This window comes from Leuresthes tenuis, unplaced genomic scaffold, assembly GCF_036924035.1.
Source record: "Leuresthes tenuis unplaced genomic scaffold, fLeuTen1.0.hap1 SCAF_9, whole genome shotgun sequence".
Taxonomy (NCBI): Eukaryota; Metazoa; Chordata; class Actinopteri; order Atheriniformes; family Atherinopsidae; genus Leuresthes; species Leuresthes tenuis.
Genome location: NW_027325363.1, coordinates 8,269,882 through 8,289,243, shown reverse-complemented (window position 1 = coordinate 8,289,243; position 19,362 = coordinate 8,269,882). Strand labels below are relative to the sequence as shown.

The 19,362-nt window shown below is 36.7% G+C and overlaps 1 protein-coding gene across 1 annotated transcript in view; it reads left to right on the top strand.

Annotated features, from left to right (window-relative positions):
• b3glcta (beta 3-glucosyltransferase a) overlaps window positions 1-19,362 on the top strand; it is a 67,463-nt gene that overhangs the window by 24,319 nt on the left and 23,782 nt on the right. Inside the window, exons 4-5 of the mRNA XM_072392161.1 lie at window positions 11,532-11,641; window positions 19,065-19,141. Of these exons, the coding sequence (XP_072248262.1) occupies window positions 11,532-11,641; window positions 19,065-19,141 (187 nt within the window). The remainder of the gene's footprint in view (window positions 1-11,531; window positions 11,642-19,064; window positions 19,142-19,362) is intronic.

Genomic DNA, 19,362 nt, shown 5'->3' with positions numbered 1-19,362 from the left:
TGTGGCAGGTGAATTGAAAAGTTAACGACAAATCATAAAAAGATGGAAAACTAGCTTAATATGCACAGTGTGAATAGCTGAAAAATGAGCAGAAGCTGAGCTAGCAGAGCAGAAATGATCATAGATAGGATACACAGGAGTTTTATATTCAGCGTGTCAATGAGTGCACGAGGCTCAGGTGGGGTAAGAGGTGGAAAATAAAATTAATAACAAAGCTGAATGAGAAGCCAGATTGCTCTCACTTTATTCTTATTTTATTTTTGTGAATCTTTCCACATCATAAACAGGCCTCTGCCTCCCTCTATGAGTAAAATAAACAGAGTAACTTCAACACAAAATGTCATATGTTGATTGCACATAATTTACTATCCTTCATATCTAATGTTACACTAAAAACCTGCCTAATCGGTGAGTATAAGTTTATTGTTATTGATGATGTGATGATGGGACCTCATGTTTGATTGAAGATTTTTACCACTATAAACTATGATCTTACCAAAATGTTCTTTAACTATTTTAGAATTTCTCTATCTTGAATTTTTATCATACACATATTATAGCTACACTATAGAAATGTGTCTTTCTTCTCTAACGGAGCCTGATGTTTCATTACTCAGAAACAATATTGTACCCAATATATATTTTTTTGTTCTAAAAATTGCAAAAACATGTATTTTTCATAACACAATTAACCAGTCAGCCTCGTTTGAAAGCATATGATTTAAGATGTTTAAAATGATTATAGGGATCATGTCTATTCATTTGACAATCTTCGTTTTATACCAAGTAAATATGTTGATACCCGGTGTGTTTAATTAATTTTTTTTGTTTGTTGTCGCCAGCAGAGATCTGCATCACTGCCTTTGGCATTTCAGATATGTCTTTATTAGTGCAGCCAATTTGCAATCTTGTGTAACATTTAGAGAGATGAACTATCACTGAGTATTTTTGTGAGGGAATTGTATGTTGGAAAAAATTAAGATTAATCGTTTCTTGGTTAGATCATGAATAGAAAATTTTGAAAAATGCTGGAAGATGTGAAATTCAAATGGCAAACACCACAAAAAGAAAATAATTAAAATGGGCTTTTGTCTGATCTCTACCTTGAGAAATATAAACGGAGAGTTTCTCTGATTTCTTACATATAGTCCCATCTCTTTATTGATTTGACAGCAGCCAGGAATTTCATAAGTAGAGCAAATGAAAAGATCTCATGCATGCCATTCATGCTTCAGGGGGCTCATACAATCACCATCTGAAAGCGATTTTCAGGAGCCTACAGTGGAGTTCGGAGCCCGTTTCCTGGACCTCTGCCTGTTCATTCAACTAGGTCACGGCAGACATGGAAGCACACAAAAGCAACTTCATAATGCTCTCATTTGGGACCTCAAACAAGAGGAAATACAAGCAGACAGATATCTAAAAAAAATGTAGCTATAGTAACTGCCACTAAGATAGTTTTTACCTGTGTTAGAGGCAAAAGAGACAAAGCCTGCCTGCAAAGAATGTTGTTTGTGGGCAAGAATTTAAAAGATAAGAAAGAGGAAAGGAGGACCTCTTGTTGTCTTCACAATACAGGGGGACATTTAAATGTCAAACTGGCTTGTTTGTTACAAAAGAGCTTGTGACTTTTAAGAACATATAAGAACAAATCGCTCAATCTGCCTTTAGAGGGAGGGCATGGCCCCAAATCCAAAAACAAGAATGTCTCAGTGAAGTGCAGTAAGCCCACACTGCAGGGGAGCTTACTATATATCACTAAATATAAATGCATGAAAAAGTTTGGGATTCGGTGGTCAAAATATATTTCTTGTGAGTCATTACGTGAGACAAAATTACCTGATTTCCAAAAGACAGAAATGCAGATATGACACATTTGTTTAGTATTTCAAGCACTTTTTTCATTCATGACAAAAAGAAAAATTAATCGAGAAGCAATAGTTTGGGTAACTTAACACCCTTTGATCTACTGTCACAGCTTGAAAACATTTTATGAAGTCTTTCAGCTCTTTTCAGCAGTTTGGGCCATTTTCACACATCCATGCATCAAAACGCTTGTAACTCTCTGGGATTCTTGGGCACTTTGCATACATTGCTATTCTAAGATCCATCCATAGATTTTTGATGAGGTCACTTTTAAGAGACCTACAAGGCATGCAAGAGCTTGCAGCTCTTGAGGTGGTTTTAGTATTTAGGGGCATTGTCCTGTTGTAGAAACCATTAGTTTTTTATCATTGCTTTTTGAGCAGTGATATAATATCTGCCCTAAGAATTTGCTGGTATTGAATCCATTCTTCTTTTTAAACAAGCTAGTCCACCGCTTACTTAACAGTTGCAGAGGTGTTATTTTCATAAATTCCACAACCTCTTTTTTTCCCCCAAACATGTCTTTGCTCATTGCAACCAAAATGTTTTTCTTTCATGCTAAATCCAGATCTTAACTAAACCATTAAAATGTTTTGCTGTCTTCATTAAAACCATCCTTTGTGGCTTTGTGGGCATCAGTTATTCTAATTTTCAGATTTCTGGGCAGCTTTAACTATTTTTAAAGCTGTTTTTAAAGCCATAGATTAAAACAATCTGTAGCTCTATCAAGGTAATTAAAGTCACTTTGGTTGAAATTCTCTGAGCTTAAATATTTTGCATGGTGCTGTCATTTCCTCTATTTCACAGTAAAATTGTTAAAAAAGGAAAAAAAAGTTTCTTGTTCTTCTTTTGGAAATCAGTTAATCTTCTACATTTCAATGCTACTATATCTTAAAAAAAAAGAAAAAGCACCCATATTAAGCTACATATGTTTATTTTTAAACTGCAGCATTCATTTATCTTAGCAACACTAATAGTTGACACTTTGGAGAACATATGCAAACTAAATGCCCTAGGAAATTGTTCAACCCAGCAACAATATGATAATAATAATGGCACTTTGTTCAGATACGAGTGCTAAAACATGCTTATATGCATACTCTCCATCAGTCTTCAGGAACTAATTGAATGTAATATACTCTTTTCATCACAGTCAACAAATGTAATCAGAAATGCTTTAAATCGGATTTGTGGGAACTTTCACTAATGTTCTGTTAGTTGACAGGAGCTCTTTTTTTACACTAATATGACAACATTTTTTATTTGTTTTTCTTCTTCCAGTCTGTTTGTATAAGAGGATTTTTCACAATTGTATGGCAATACAGAAAGCATTAAGCATCATCATAATCTAGAATTTGTCCCGCCTACGCAAACCACTCACTTCATTCCCAGTCTGGTATTCTCAGGAGGAAGCAGATAACATTTTGTGTTATATGCAGAGTGCCACAGTCGAGCAGTTACAGTAATGAATAGTAATACATTTTTAAAACATTTTTAATTAAACCAGTTTTAGCAGAAGATCGTGTCTGCTGTTCTGTTTGTGCTGCTTTAGGGCTCAGGATAGAGAGGTTTTTCTAATTGTCTGTACAAGGTAGATTTTGACTAAAATCTAGTTTGGCATCCATTCGGACCATTTTAGTTATTTGCCTCACTGTTTGCATGTTATATCTGTTCAGCTTTACTTGTAGGCAGTTGAGCTTTCAGTTTTAAATAGTTTTAATAGCAGTTTCGGTCACAAATTGTCTGGCTTTTAAAATTTCTAAGACTTGATTTTTGCATTGAGTCTTAAAGACATAACACTAGACATGAACCCAAGTTATTGCACTTCAGAGAGCATGGCACCAACAATGGACCAGATCCATAAATGTGTGTTGATTAATGACGAAAACTGTATGTACATACAAAGACAAATATGTGCATACGCATTCTTTTCTCCCAAATATGAAGTCATACGTACATGTGGTTCTTTCTTGTAAATCTCAATCGTTGTGACACTATGTACATGTGTATGAACCTGATTTCCACTCCCTTGATTTGTCATTTGCATATCAAGACTGCTTGCACCACAACTAAATGTAAAGGATAATGACAGACACAGTAAACAGTTTAGCCATTTTCAAACTGAGACACTTTATCACTGAAGCACAGAAAAATGGAAATATGTTTTATATGATGATCTTAGTTCTGTAATCTCAAACAGAACTAAAACCGCTGAGTTAGAAAGTAACATGCTGGAGTGTCGGTTAGCTCAGCTGGTTGAGCAGACATCCCATATGCAGAGGCTGAACCTTCCATGCAGCTGTTCCCAGTTCGAGTCCCGGCTCCGGGTGCTTTGCTGCATGTCCTCTCCCTCTCTCTCTATCCTCATTTTCTGTCGAACAACTTTCCAATTAAGGCCAATCATGCCAAAAAAATCCTTAAAAAAAGTAACAAGCTATTAGCTCTGTAAGTTCAGAGCAAGGGGAAATCTGCATCAAGTCACATATCATGTCAAGGCTTTGGCAGAGAAGTGGCTACTGCTGTCTCTCTGCAGTCTGTACAGTACACAGTGTGTGAAGGTGATCAGGAGGGAGACATAGATGTACACATGGATAATGGTATGCTTGCCTTTTTCTTAAACACAGAAAATAATGAAGTTGTTGAAATACTTTTTGAAGTCTCTTTAAAGAGGTTTCAAGAGCCATTACATATGACACGCAACTTTAGTTGCTTGCTGTCTGAAACACCCAGTTTTAGCTCTCGTCTCTTGATGGGGTCAGGTGATTGATCAAAAATGGCATCTTGCAAGGCAGGTACCCAGTTTGAGGTGTGGTAGACAAGCCATTAAGAAAATAGTTTGCAAATATGTTTTGTGGCGATGTCATTACATGAAGAAAGAAAAGCCTGGACGTCAAGACAGGCGTTTCACGAGCATTGGGACAGCTGGCATTTTGCATGCACCAAAGCTGTATAATACACTGACAGTATGGGGAAAAGAACATGATATGACCTCCTTAAATGAACCATAATAGTGAAGTTATGCTAGAATTTTAAATCAGATCATCACTATAGTAAAAATAAACATTTGGAGCTGTTGCTCAGAGCGAGCTTCTTTAGATTAGATCTATACACATTGTATCGTGAAGAAGACACAATGTTCACAATATGTTTACTGAACTCTTTGCATACTTATGTTCCCTCTTTACACTTTTCTGTGGAGTGCCTGGTTGCTTGACTGTGACAAATCTCTGTAGTGTCTGCTTTTTGCCATTCTAACCTTAAATACAGCCCAAAACTTTATTTTCCAATGTCAAATAACAACACACAACCATTCTAACAAATCCTGGAAGCAATGGCACCATATATTGGCATAAGGGCCATGACATCGTGCATCTCGCCCAAAATTCTGATTTTTAAAAACAAGATAGAATCTAATTTATTTTCAAGTGGTGGTTTCATTCTGTTTCCTCTTTTCCAATAGCATTATGTATAATAAATGGGCTCTATAAGCAAGGCCTGAAATCTTTTAAGAATGAATTGCCCGAACTTCCTGAATTATTGATACTAAGTGAGGTTTAAGGGTTGAATTCAGCACTCATTAGTCTTCAGTGGTGCTGTCTATGGAGTCATGAACTCTACAGAACTCTAATGAGTGTAATTATCACAAGTTCGAGGCTTGTTTGTTTCTTTTATTTTTGATCTGCTATGTTTTTGTGTTAATACTTTTTGTAGGGATGTTTTCATCTGATGACTTTCTCCTCTTGAACACCTCTCTTGTCTTTTTCTGTTTCTCTTCATTTCTGTCCGCTTTCTTTCTGCTGTTTTCCTCTCTATGTTTTATTGGTAGATATTTGTGTTATTGACCTTTTCGCAGTAAGCTGAAAGTTGCATATGCCATGCTCAGTATTGATTTTGAGCAAGGCAATTAAAAGTATGTATTAACAAGAGAAGAAGGATGATAGAAAATCATTTAATTTACCTGATGATCCATAGGCCTGTGGCACACTAGATGATTGCCAGTGAGGGAGGTAAATCATTTTTATGTCTAAATCAAACTCTCAATAGCCAAAAAAGTTGGCTATATTGAATCTGTGCTGTCAGGCTGAATTCCAAATTTATTTCTGTGGACTGACTGTCTTACTTTGGTGTTGCGTGGCAGTCATGGTTTGTTTGGCTGAAGACAACCACAACACAGTTTGCTCCAGTGGTCTTTGCTTCTCACATGCGCTGCTCTGGACGTGAGGAAAGAAGAGATTGGGGGGAATTTTTAGGAGAAGAATAATTCTGGGCTATCTTGTCACTGGGAGTTCAATCATATGAGTCACTGGAGTGAAGCAGGTTTTACACTGGCACAATCAGCTGCTGAATTGGGAATAGGGTTGCTGAGTATGGAAATGAGATATTGACATCCTCTGTCATCTCTGCCTATGTGCTTGCAGTGGAGAACTGTGGATATGTCATGAGTTTCATTGCTCCCACAACACCCTAATGGCCTCATCCACAGAATCTTGTCCCTTTAGCTTTCAGAAGACTTTTGTCATGGAAATTGCTCTACTGATCAGCTTTCTGTCCTCAAACTCCTCATTTGTCTTTAAGAATACTGGAGTCCTGGTTTTCAAATAGTTTGAACATGTTCACTGTCTATGGCCTTACCGTGACATGTGTGCTTATTGAGTTGTGGGGATAGAGATATTCCAGGTTGAAATAAAACGTTCCTGTGACAGTTCCAGTGACTAAACATGCCTGCTCTGTGGCACTGATGGAGGCGACAGAGCTGCAGGACTGCCTAGAGGTCAGTGTGCTCTTAGCTCTTCCTGCACTTGGCAACATCTGCAATCTGCTCCAAGGAGGTGTCACTATTGATTTGTGTCAGTGAGATGACAACACTGCAAGGCCAGTGGCCAGGCCACCACAGAGTCCGACCTGACATGCACTTACCTAGAAATACAATCACATTTTACATCAGCCTTGGATCTTTAATCAGTTTGATCCACTACCCTCTTGCAGTGTATATGTGTAGATATTGAAACAGTGAATGAATACTAGAAATCTGCATTTTAATCAGTTTGCCATGGACCAGATGCTGATGCCCTTTAAAGTAGGTCCGTGCATTGAGAAAAGCAACAGATAAGAGAGAAGGAAGGAAGCAGCATTCTGTTTCTCATTCTATCCAATAAATTTCAAGGATGATTCGGATTTTTTTTTCTTGTGGAATAGTCCCAGAGGGATACTGAACTGGGGGGGATAAATGAGCACTGCACTCATGCTTTCTACTCCCATCGACCTGGCGAAATAAAATCATTTGCTCTGAGGGGACTGGGGTTTCGGCTGCATCTCCTCAGGAATCTACAATCTCTTTCATTGAAGGCACATTACTTACTGCTAGGTGGGGTATCCTTGTATGATTTTACTCATTTTACTAAAAAGAGGTGTATTGTCCCTTCTTTGGTGCTTGGTGAAACTTATAATAATAATATAATTATAATAAGATGATAAAATAATATATTTATATATTTCTTATTTCCACCTCCATCATTTATTAAACATAACTACTACTGCTTGCACTTAAAACTTTTCTTTTGTGACAACTGTTAAACAGAGTGTGTAAGTGGGCATATAACAGGTGATTTAAAAAAAAAAGAAGAAAAACATCTGTTTTAAACAGATGAAAAGAGAAAGAGGGAAATAGTTCTACATCTGTGTTAACAGAGTTGCAGGGCTGTTTATGATACACAAAAGCTCTTGGCAAGGAGCTCACAAATGCTGACATGTTGTTATCCATCGGTTTAAATTTCCCCATATCCCCTTCTTACTTCTAATGGGAATGTCAGTATTTTAATAACATTGCATCAACACAGGTACTGGGTGAATTTAAGTTCATTTTTTACTGGGTCTAACTGCCAACAAAGCATTCATATAATTTCCGACACACGTGCTTAGCAATTATAGGGAGCCTGATGTACTTTTCAAGTGCTTTTCAGTCTGTAGCAAAACAGAGATCTCAGATTAGAAAAGTAACAATAGCCACCATTCATCTGCACTGGCAGGGAAATAAGTCAATAACAGTCCTCCAGGAGTAGATACCATTTTTATCGCCTGTATCGCCTGTAAGAGTGCTTTGCCAGGTTTCAGTCAAAGTTTAATTCTCATGACACTTTTCAAACAAGAGTCATTCAAAAAATCTTAGACGATAAAAAGATGGAAACATGACCATACATTTTTAAAAATCTATAATGTAGATATATAATAAAATGCACATATTAAAACAATAAAAACAAATGTAAGTTGCATATGAGAAACAATTGATGGAAATGACATTTTTAAAAAGATTCCTCAATTTGATAAAAAAAAAAATCTAAGATTGCTTGATGTGAAGTGGTGCCTTTCTATGAAAAAGAGTTGATGGACATGTGGGGAAAAAGGAAATAAAACAATACATCAGAACTAAATCAGCTCTCATGCTAAACAGTCCTGATGTAGTCTATTACATCAGACGTCTAATGAGCTATCAGTTGTTTTTGCTTCTAGAGAATAAACATGAACAATACTCGCTGACATGAACGAATAAACATGTTTAACTGAAAAAAAAAATCCCAGAAAAGTTCTTTCTAATTTTCCATCTGTTTTGTTTGTGTCCTGTTCCTCAAAGTTTTTGTTTTGTGTCAGTAACAAAGCTATGTGTAATGTAGCCTATATTGCCGCCTGCTGCCAAGGCTATGAAGACATAGAGTACATTTTCAATGAAGCCTGTGGGAGCAATGCATTCTCAGGATGCATTGTTAGCATAACTATTCATGTCTATGTCACACACATTTAAAACGATTTCTTCCCTAATCTGCTAGTTCACACATTTTTTTTCTCTAAAACATAATCATGATCAATCCATGATTTTAACTGACTTGATATTACATTTACAACAAAAAAAAAACTGGTAAAATTGCAAATTAGCAAATTAACAGCATACCTTCCTTCAGAAAGGTAGCACTGTGGGCTCCAATTTGTACTCTCTGCTCCAAATAGCTTTTGAAGCTGCGATTATAGTCGCAACATCAGTCATTCAGTCATGCTTGGCTCACTGCAATTTCTTTCCTAAGCAGTCGGTGTTGCACTGAGACATTGTTACCCCAACACCACAGGAAAAGCTTTTCACAGTTTCCAGTCATTTTATTGTTTTTGTTAACATTTACAATAGTTATGCCTTCTTGAGTTTTGATGGGTCTACAGATGCCTGTAGAGACGGGCCCACTCGCACACTCTTCCCTGCAGCTCTTCCTGTTTTTCACATGTGGCCCTCCAGCACATGACAGATATTGTGACATTGGGGGCGCTAGGGCAAGACAGGTGTGTATAAACACAGTTAAGACTCTTAAAAATTTGCCCCAGTGGCTTCATTTGAACTTCATAGAGTACTCTCAAAGAGCAAATCCACTAAACGTCTAATACCATTGAGGGCTCTGCTCCGCCCTTGGAGCAGTCTCTTCTAAGAGGACCTTAAATGTCACCCATTTTTCAAATGGAATTGCAAACAATAACTGCAGTTCATGTCTAGCAGCATAACTGGTAACCACTCATAACATCCAACCACTTACCCCTCTTCTGGAAACCACATCATCTCCTATAGCTTAATTACCACACTCCCATCACTAATAACCTTTTCCAGTGCTTTTCCATTTTTTTTCTAATCTAGCTTTTTCAAATCTATATTTGTCTCAGCCTTCAGCAATTAATGTACTGCCTCACATATTCATTAAAAAGAACTTTGTAGCTTTGTTGGTGTACAAGTCTTTGTTTTACAGCCTTTTGTAAGTACAAGTAGATGTAGCAGTTGTATTGTTTCACTGCCATGAACATCAATAGTGCACAAAGGTGATTTTGCAGGCCTCGAGGATGATGGAAATGGCAGAGGAAGAGCACTAAAACAGGATTTTTACTTTTCCCTTTGGGCCTCTTTGATAATTAATCGAAACCCATTAATAGGTGAATTCAGTTCTAATTAGTCTTTTTTTTTTTACCTCTCATGCTCCTTTCTTATGCATTATCTCTACAATGAGAAATTGGCAAACTCCTTATCTGATTTTTGCCTGTAGTGTCCTCCAGCTGGTATTGCTGTACTGTGCAGTATCAAGAGGCTGGTGCCTCACCTGGGGCCTCGAGAAGCACAGCTTTTTGTGAAACTAAATGCAGACACACGCACGCACAGTGTTGTTCATTTAGCAAGCTCAGCAGGAGGACATTTAGAGGTGATGTGGTGGTATCCTCACTAAGCTCAGCTCTCTGTAGTTGTTAGATCTGTTGCGAGATGGACATGCTGAGTTTTAGGAAGTAATTTCTCCACTTGCAAGGACTCAAGGATCAATGGGATCATTGTTGTTAGTTTGTCAAAAGAGATACACACCCACCAACCCTTAATTAAGGAGATTTGACAAAGACACTGTCCTATGATAAAAAGTATATCCTTCACCCCAACACTAATATCTCAACCCAGGGTGGGAGTGGGTTCAAGTAGTGTAATTGAAGCAAAGGGAATCCATCTAATCTTGCTGTCGTCAGCACTCACCCTTCCCCTTTCTCCACATCTAGCTTTTGCACAACTCCAAAGACAATACTGTAGACTTGCCAGCACTGCTTGCTACCTATTTATGTTTTGAAACATTAAAACACTCACACTTTTGTGGGCACCATGGGAGCATTTCTTACAGTTATTAAAATGTATGACATAGTATACTCCTTATGACCATGTTCTGTTCAAATACTCAAATATCTAATTAATGTTAAAGGAGCCCGAATTTATTACAAAAGCCTTGTGCATCCAGTTAATGATTTTCTGAGCTGCTGGTCCTAACAAGAAATCTGACACAACCTCTGTTATTTTTGTTACCTGATAGCTCCCAGCTCACAGCTCTAAATCTTTGAAAAGCTTTTCTGTCATCACAAGTCATTCCAGCCAGGTTCTGCAGACTTTATTTTGATCTAAGGAACAGCTCACAGGATTTAAGAGTTGTCAGATGTAATTGTACAGAGCCAAAGACAAAATGACACATTTATTTTTTCATTTCTTGCCTCTGGTCCTTTGGTCTTGTTTTGTACCAGTAGTGAGAGCCACAGGGTTTATGTGGACATGTTTGTACAGCCAATGTCATTCTTCACTGATCTGTGTCATTATTACAGCCCCGTAAATAGATTTCACATGACGAATACCTACAGCAAGCTGAATCACTGACAAAGATGGAATCCAAACATGTTCCCAATATTAAAGTGGCCTATTAGAAGGTTTTAAACATATATTATTGAGCTGATAGCTCCTTCTTTAGCTTGTGCTTAACATTATAGTAATAACACTGAGTTTTACTGATATTGCAGCTGTGTCACTGAGCCAGAAGTGGACAGTTGGGCTGTGTCAACCTATTTGGCTGTTACTGCGCCTCAGAGAAATGCTCTTCTGACTGCTAATCTTTGATTAGTAAAACAGTCTGGGCTGTGACATTTACATACTCTCTCTCAAGTCAATTAAGCTCTTGATGTGGTGGTTATTATCAACAGGCCAATAATGGAGATTAGCCAAAGTCACCTCAGTTATTCAGACTGTGGCTCTTATCCTGTCTTACTCTTAGAAGGTCATCGATTGACGTGATCCTATTTCACTATATGTGAGCATTCTCACATCTCTGCCCTTTGTGTTCCTCTAGACCTGCGGGAGATAGTGTTTGTCATCCAGAGTCAAAGCAACTCTTTCCATGCGAGGCAGGCGGAAAGTCGGAGAGCAGAATTACTCAAGCAAGCACTCAGTCTCAGAGAGGTAAGATCCATGCCACTCCTCACTGATGCACACATGCTCTTTTTTTTGGCCTGCAATGAGCAAACTCTTATACAATATGTATTTTAGAATAATACTCCCTGTTATAGTTCTTGTAGAATATTTATGCCACATGTTGTTAACCCTACTTATAAAAATAATTTATATTCCAGAAACATTCAGTTACTTGGACAGAAAACTTGAATTTGAGATAATACCATGTAATACTCTATGTAATTAGATCATTAAAAACTAAGTGAATTAAAATGTTCAGTAATGGCATGAAGAATTATTCATAGTACCATCTACATGACCTTGAATGTAAAGTTGATTTAAGTTTAAAAGTGTCATTTAAATAGGCAGCAGTCTCATCTCCATGTGTGTTACTTATAATTTTGTGTAGTTAAAGTGTTTTTTGTGCTGCTCTGACAGCTATGGAAGACTAAGAGCCTGAATGGGCCACTGAGATGACAGTAACACTGTAAGTGCTATGCCAAGCTGTTGACATTGGGCATGGAGTGTTGCTGACCTCAAATGTCTTTAATATCACTGACACATAATTTATAGACTAGCACAGTGCTGGCCAGAATAGCACGTTTGCTTTTTTGCAGTTGATGGGATATTTTTGGTTTCATTAGGTGGTGACCTTAAATTTATACTGCAATGGTTTGTAGTAGAGTGGATGTGAATTAGTACCTTTAAATCTGCACCCATGACTCTCAGGTAGAAAAGTGTGGAGGACTCCATGTCTTTGGGATATTGTTTATGAGTGGGGAACAAGTGGAGCAGGACTTATCTCTGCAGTAAATAGTCAGAGAAAGCTGGACCAATAGGCAAAGATGTATTTTTAGTGGTTGATCTATGTACTGCATTTCCCTATGTTCACTAATGTCCAAGCACTGTCATCACTGACTGAAAGAATAAGATGGCAGAAATTTAAATTAGCTACCTCCAAGGGGCTTTTGGGCTGAACCTTTGTGATAGAAGGAGGGAAGGATGCTGTCTCGGATGCCTCACAAAGTGAGGAGATTTGGGTATATCCTATGGAGTAGAGGCCTCAGGGCAGAGCAATGAAACATTGGAGATGTTATGTCTCTCAGATGGTTTGGGAAGGCTTTTTTGTAAGTCTTTTTTTTTTGTAAGGTTTTTCATAGATTCTGTGGTCAGAGTTTGCAGCTTTGCTGTTCAATAAAAGTTGCTTTCATTTCAGTCATTTCTTTTTTCACTAAGCATATTACAAAGACAGAAAGCACAATTACAAGATTAAAAAATCCCTCTTTTTACATGAATTAATAAAGATTACCGGAACAAATTACCGGATTTGTCAGTGATTTATCACAAAATGTGCAGTAGTTGTTGTACCAAACTTAAAATGTGTCATTATTTTTCTGCTTATCATTTTGAACATTATCTCAGAATATTCTTAGTTTGCTATATCACATAAAATGTGTTAATAACCAACCAGAAAGCATGAATGCCTTTAAAGAATACAAGTGTATGAAATAGGATGTCGCAATTGTGGAAAGAATTGTATTCCTTGCTCAAAGGCACTGAAGTGTGTGTCCATGGAAGGCACTGACTGACAGTTCTTCCACAATCTCAAATGAACTGTGCCAACGTGGGGAACTGACCTGAGACTGTTTTAACGAAACCAAACGGTTTCAATGCATCCAACAGATTGTAAAGACATTATAAGAAACAGTTTTACAAACACACCATTTAAAATATGTCACAAGACCTGAATAAGGCGGGTTACTTTTGTGCATTTGAGTGAGACTATATATTTTTTCTGTTTTATTTTTTTGGGAATATTCTACATAGTCTGTCTATATATGTTTTACTTTACAGCTATGGACTAAGCTACAAATGGTAAACTAAGCACGTAAAGCAACTTACATGCATTGTTAAGCTTATACTGTTGATGATGTGGCACCAGCTGTAGGCAGCATGAAGGCCAGGAAGGGAGACAAACCCTTCGGCCACGTTGACTGATAACAACGGTTTAATCCTAGCTGTCTATCATTAAAGAGTGTAAAACTATCAAGCGTATAATGGTCTCCACAGAGGAGGTTGTTGGTGGTCATCCTCCAATCTTTATCCACGTGTTTATATAAAAAAATCAATCAACTGTGAGTAACTCCAATTTTATGATAGTGTGTGTGTTTCCCTAAAACTCACAGTGCATTATAATGAAATTTAAATGACCTTAAGCTGTTCTGCAAGTTTTGGCATCCAGGGCGGATGCATTTGGAGGACAATGGCATAGTTGGGTGGTTTTAATGCTAACACCCTGTAGATTATAGTGTTGGGAAATGGCCAGTTTAAGAATGGCTCTATTGTGTCAACCAGCCATGATTACTGGCGTGCCACAGAAGATCCTTAAAAATGTATCTATTTTTGCATATATATTTACAGCAATCATCTTTTAACATGCATACTGTGTTTTCTTTACATAGACTTTAAATGCTATTGCCTTTTAAAAATGATCACCACTGTGTCTTTTTTGTAGCCGTTTTATCTAAGCACAACCCTGAAATCCTGCAGTCTGCCTCAAGCAATACAATATCCATAACAGGAGATAAGAATAAATGTCTGGTGAAATGAGTGTCTACTTTTCATTTCTGTTTGGCTACAGTTTGGGAACATTCTATGTGCAGTTTAATGAGTAGTGATGTAGTCAGATTGTAGAAGAGTTGAGATAAAAAATGTTTAGTTTAGATTAGACAGGCATACCACATGAAGAAATGTCTGGCATTTTAGCATCTGTTCTGTTACATGTAATCACAAAAACTAATTCATAGAATTGTAGGCAGCTGCCCAAAGAGATGGCACTAAAGGCTTTTCAAAAGGATATTCCACTCAAAGATTTGTATTCTTGGTGCACTCAAATAACTGGGAGAAAAATACATTTTGGCTCAAGTTTATCAACCAAGTACTCAAGAAGGTAATACTGTGCCTGCACTGGAGCTGCAAAGACCTCAAAATGTTTAATTTCTGAACAGCAGAAATGTTTTAGAGTTCAGTCGAGTACTGGCTCTACTTGGAGGAGGATTTGAAATTTAGAAATTACTGGAATTCCTACATCTTGAAAAGCAAGATATAGAACAGATGATTGAAGGGAAGATATTCAAGACTTTATTCTAGCATTAAAAATTAACATGTTAATGCTACAATTGAAGTCTAGAATTAAAATGTAAAATGTGACATTAATATTTCACGTTGATTAAAAAATGAATGCACCCCATCTCATTTGACTGAATGAGAGTCACACTGACCCTTCCATGACTTCTCTTTCATTTCCAAGTAACTGATAAATCAGTGCTAAACACATTAGCTCAGTTTATGGCTATTCACCATTGTAGATGTACAATATGTTGTGCTATATTGCCAAAAAGAGCTTTTGTGCAAAGCATGTCAAGGTCCTTCAAATATCATGGAGATTTAATATCATTTGCTTTAAGACACACAAAGAAAGCATCACAAAAAAAGAAAATTATTTCTCTTTAGCCCTCTGTAAGAATGAAGGTTAAATTTTTGGCATTTTACTTACATTTCTGTCAATAGAACTGAAAGAAATCTTTGGTCAGAATTATTGATTTCATCCTTTTTGTATAAATAGTGTCTTCTGTATTGTCATAAGATACTGAATGTAAAATTTCAGCTGATTATTACTGATACATTGAAGGATTATGACCTTATCAGAGGCAGAAATATGTATGAACAATCAGTATACCTGTCTCGGAGTCATTTTCTCTCAAGGCAGATATTTTTCTGTTTTATCTTTGAAAGGGTGCAGAAAGTTCTGTGATATCCACTGATTTAAACACACAGAAACTTGTGTAGTCTGTCCGCTCACTGCCCATGTTTCTACAGTCTGACATTCTGCTTTCTGGAAAACTTATCATATTTAATCAGTGTTTTTGTCTTTTAGCCAATGTTTAAATCAACAGAAACACACAATCTACAAAGTGACGAGATTAAACTAAAACCTTTGACATCAGTAATAAAATGCAGTAACGTCTATCACTAGGATTCTAACAGCTTGTGCATCCAAAAAGCTGCTGTAACAAAAATATTAAAACATAAGACATAGGCTCTTGTGTTTAGCCAATTGTCATTTTTGAAAGGTGGTCAGTGCTAATAGGGTTTGGAGAGGGGGTTATTGTAAAAGCTTGCGATCCTTTATTAAAACAAGGTCTTAATGACCCTCATCCTCTTCCTAGACAGCCTAGAAGAATCCTTTGTCCTTTTCACGTAGCTTCTTCATAAGAATGTCAATTGCTCTTTGATGCAAATGCTCTTTTTTTAAGTCATGCATAATCATCTAGCTCTAGGATTTTTTATTTAACATATCTCCACATTGAATGATTCAACATTGAAACACATTTTATGTTATGTTATCATTTTTTTAGTAAGAAAATGGCTTGAACACCATAGACTAATTGCAGAACAATTCTATACATATAATTAGTCACTTACAATAATCAACAAAAACTATTTTACACTGCTGCTCTGGAATATATTATGCCCAAATTCATGTAGAGAGAGAATAAGGTGGTACCAAAAGCCAAATAATCAACTCATTCTTAACACATTTGAAATATGTACTGCTCCAATTTTGTAATATTCTTAGATTAATTTGTTGCAATGAGGTTGATTACATGCACATTCCTACCCTAACGCTGTTAAGCTTTTAAAAGTTGAGTTCTAAATTCTTGCCATGCTTTGCTGCTACTGTCTGCTCTTACAGCAGCAGAGTAACGTTGGTAAAAGAGACATTTCTCTGAAAACACACACAGGATATTTCAAAACACAGACAGGGCCCACAATCCCCTAAAAATGAGAAGAAAATGTTTCCACCGATTTCTCTGTTGAGAGGACAGGACAGAGAAGGTATGTGAGGACTGTCTGAGAGAGCCAGCGCTTCACACTGTGAGGAATAAGAAAGCAGCAGAGCATAAGACCCAGTGGTACATTACATCACGGTCCACTCGTCACACGGGAAACCAGGGAGAACAGTCTCCTATGAGCTGTTCTGTCTAACAACTGTCTGTTTGATTTAAGCAATGACCCTGACAATGCTTACACTTATTAATCCCAATTAATCAGTTGAAATTTGTTTGCTCTAATCCAATTAGCCATGAGTTTAATCTTAAAGAGTTACAAAATGACACTTAGCATGTTTTATTAAACTGCTCTTTACCGGATATTCACACCATTGCTTTTACTTCAAAACAAACGGGAATCTAACATTGTCGTAATGGTGTATAAAGCAGAATGAAGCATTAAGAAATGTCATAAAAATCCATTGTAAGTGCTACAAACAAATCTCATTATGTTATGTTCATGATCTCTGTGTGATGGTATCTTGCTGTCACTGCAGTCTTGACTAACTGTTGCTAGATTCTTCCTCTTCTTGTCCTCCTATAGTCACAAAGTCCTACTTACAAAGCACCACATTTGTGCTTTTTAGCTGTAACATCTTCCCTTTGGGCATCCATTGTTTGATCAGTTACTCTGCTCTTGCACTATGATCATGATGAATTATGTTGATGTGATTAAGAAGTTAATGTTGTCTTTATTTTAATATTTCCATTTTCATATTTCTTAAAAACCGTTTTAATTCTAAACGACTACAAACTCAACTCCAGCAGCTGAAACTTTGTTACACTGTGTGTTGGTTCATGTCCAACTTAAATACATTCTTTCAGACCATCAAATGAACAATATTTTGTCCAGTCTTCCCTTTTCACACCACTTTAAAGGACTGTTTCAGCATTAAGACGTTGTTTAGGGTTACAGTTTATGTAAGAGTTGAGGCCAGCATTTTAGTTGTAATGGTTAATGTTAATGTAAATGGAAAAGTATTGCATTATTTCAATAAATTACCTCTCAAAGATAGCTAAACTCTTAAGCAGACTGGATAAGTAGTTGTTGGGAAATATATGAATAAACACACACATAGAATAAGTCATAGAATCTCTGTATGTGTCGACATGTTTGTGTTTGTCTACAACTGCTCATTTGATCTACTTGAAACCACAGGCTGGAAGTTCTTATACTATGGCTGAAAGCTTTTTTCAAGTTTTCACATCAGCTGCTTGTGGAGAGTATCAGAAATTTCACTCAAAAATTATTGGTTGTTTTGTTTCTTCATCAGGGAATTGATATGATGTTTCCAATGAGAACAGGCCTTGATCAGTAATGACCTTTCAATAAAACTATAATATTTGCATTAGCTTTGCCCCTCTGCAGAATTAAACTGGCCATTGTCTGCCTCATCTAGAACTGCACTTTCTTTTTAAGCACTAAATGAATAACGCTTTTCTTTCTATGTATTTATTAACAGCTTTATAACAGCTGTAACATGACCAAGAAACATAAGGTAAACACGCTGTGTTTAAATTACCTTCATATATTTCATCTTCTGACCAGCCACAGTGTTCTTAACCAAAGTCATTTTAATGGCTGAGCTGTTTCACACAATTTCAAACATCCCACACAGAAATAATAGGAAACAAAAAGGGTCACAGCAGGATGAATGCAGCAGTTTTTATCTTCCTCTGGAGAGTCACTATTTTCTGTTTCTATTAGATTTTCAGAGTTTCAGTTTTGTTTCTTAAATACAATAATATTTTTACTAGTAACATGAATGTTAATATAGGCTTACCTAAGTAAAAATAAAAAGAACAGAAACTTAAGATACTGTTCATTTTTAAATTGTATTTGTTTAATATATGTAATTTATATCCACATAAATGTCAGTGTCTCCTGCCCCAGTGATTGAATTAATTTGATTGATTATGTCATTTCTATTAAACTAATCACCATATTCAGAAAAAAAAAACGCAGCTTCTCTCTCCAGAAACAGCCATTGTTACTTTGGACAATTGACTATTTTCATGCAAACCACTTTCTAACAAGGAAATTGCCCTGATGTCCACGTTTTGCAGTGTGGACTGTGACCCTAACCCCACAGGGTAAAGGCTCCTCCCCACATTTGTCTTCTTTTGAGAAGAATAAGATTTTTTCTGAGTGCCATAATCTTTCCTCAAGGCTCATGCACACGCCTGTAGGCCATCGGTATGCTCCCAAAAGGCTCTGTGTTCACAAATGAGAGTAAAAAACCACAGCTGTGCACAACGGAAGAAAAAAGCATCATCTTGCAAAACTCTGAGCCCTAGTGAACTGTATCAGATTTTAAAGAATTCTTCAATAACATAAAACAGCAATCCGTGGACAAGCTTGACCCAGAATTAGTTTATTAGAATTGATTAAAGTTTTGACCTTCAAGGTACTGGACAGTTTCTTTTAACATCAGGTCCACCCTTTGGTTCTTTAAAAGTTGCTACAATCATCTTTGCTTTTGTGTAGCTATCATGCAGTTTCTAAAAGCAATCTCTGGTTTGTGTTTTGTATCTTTCAGAAACCACCCGTGGTTTTGCTTCTTCACAGTTTGTCTGAAAATGAGGGGGATTGGAGTATCCTTCCTTTGCTGCCTTAGTAAGTATCCCTGAAATATTGAGGTAAGATGAGCATGTGATTAACTAAAGATTTACCTACTTGTCATTTCTAGGTAAGATTTAGAAGTTTTTATTCAAGTTTTGAGGGTGATATGTTTACCACATTTTCTGAGAAGTCGTTACTAATACAGTAATTATTATTTGATTGCTTCACATTTTGAAAAAAAATGCCTTCTTAATGTTTCTTCGAGTATGACAATA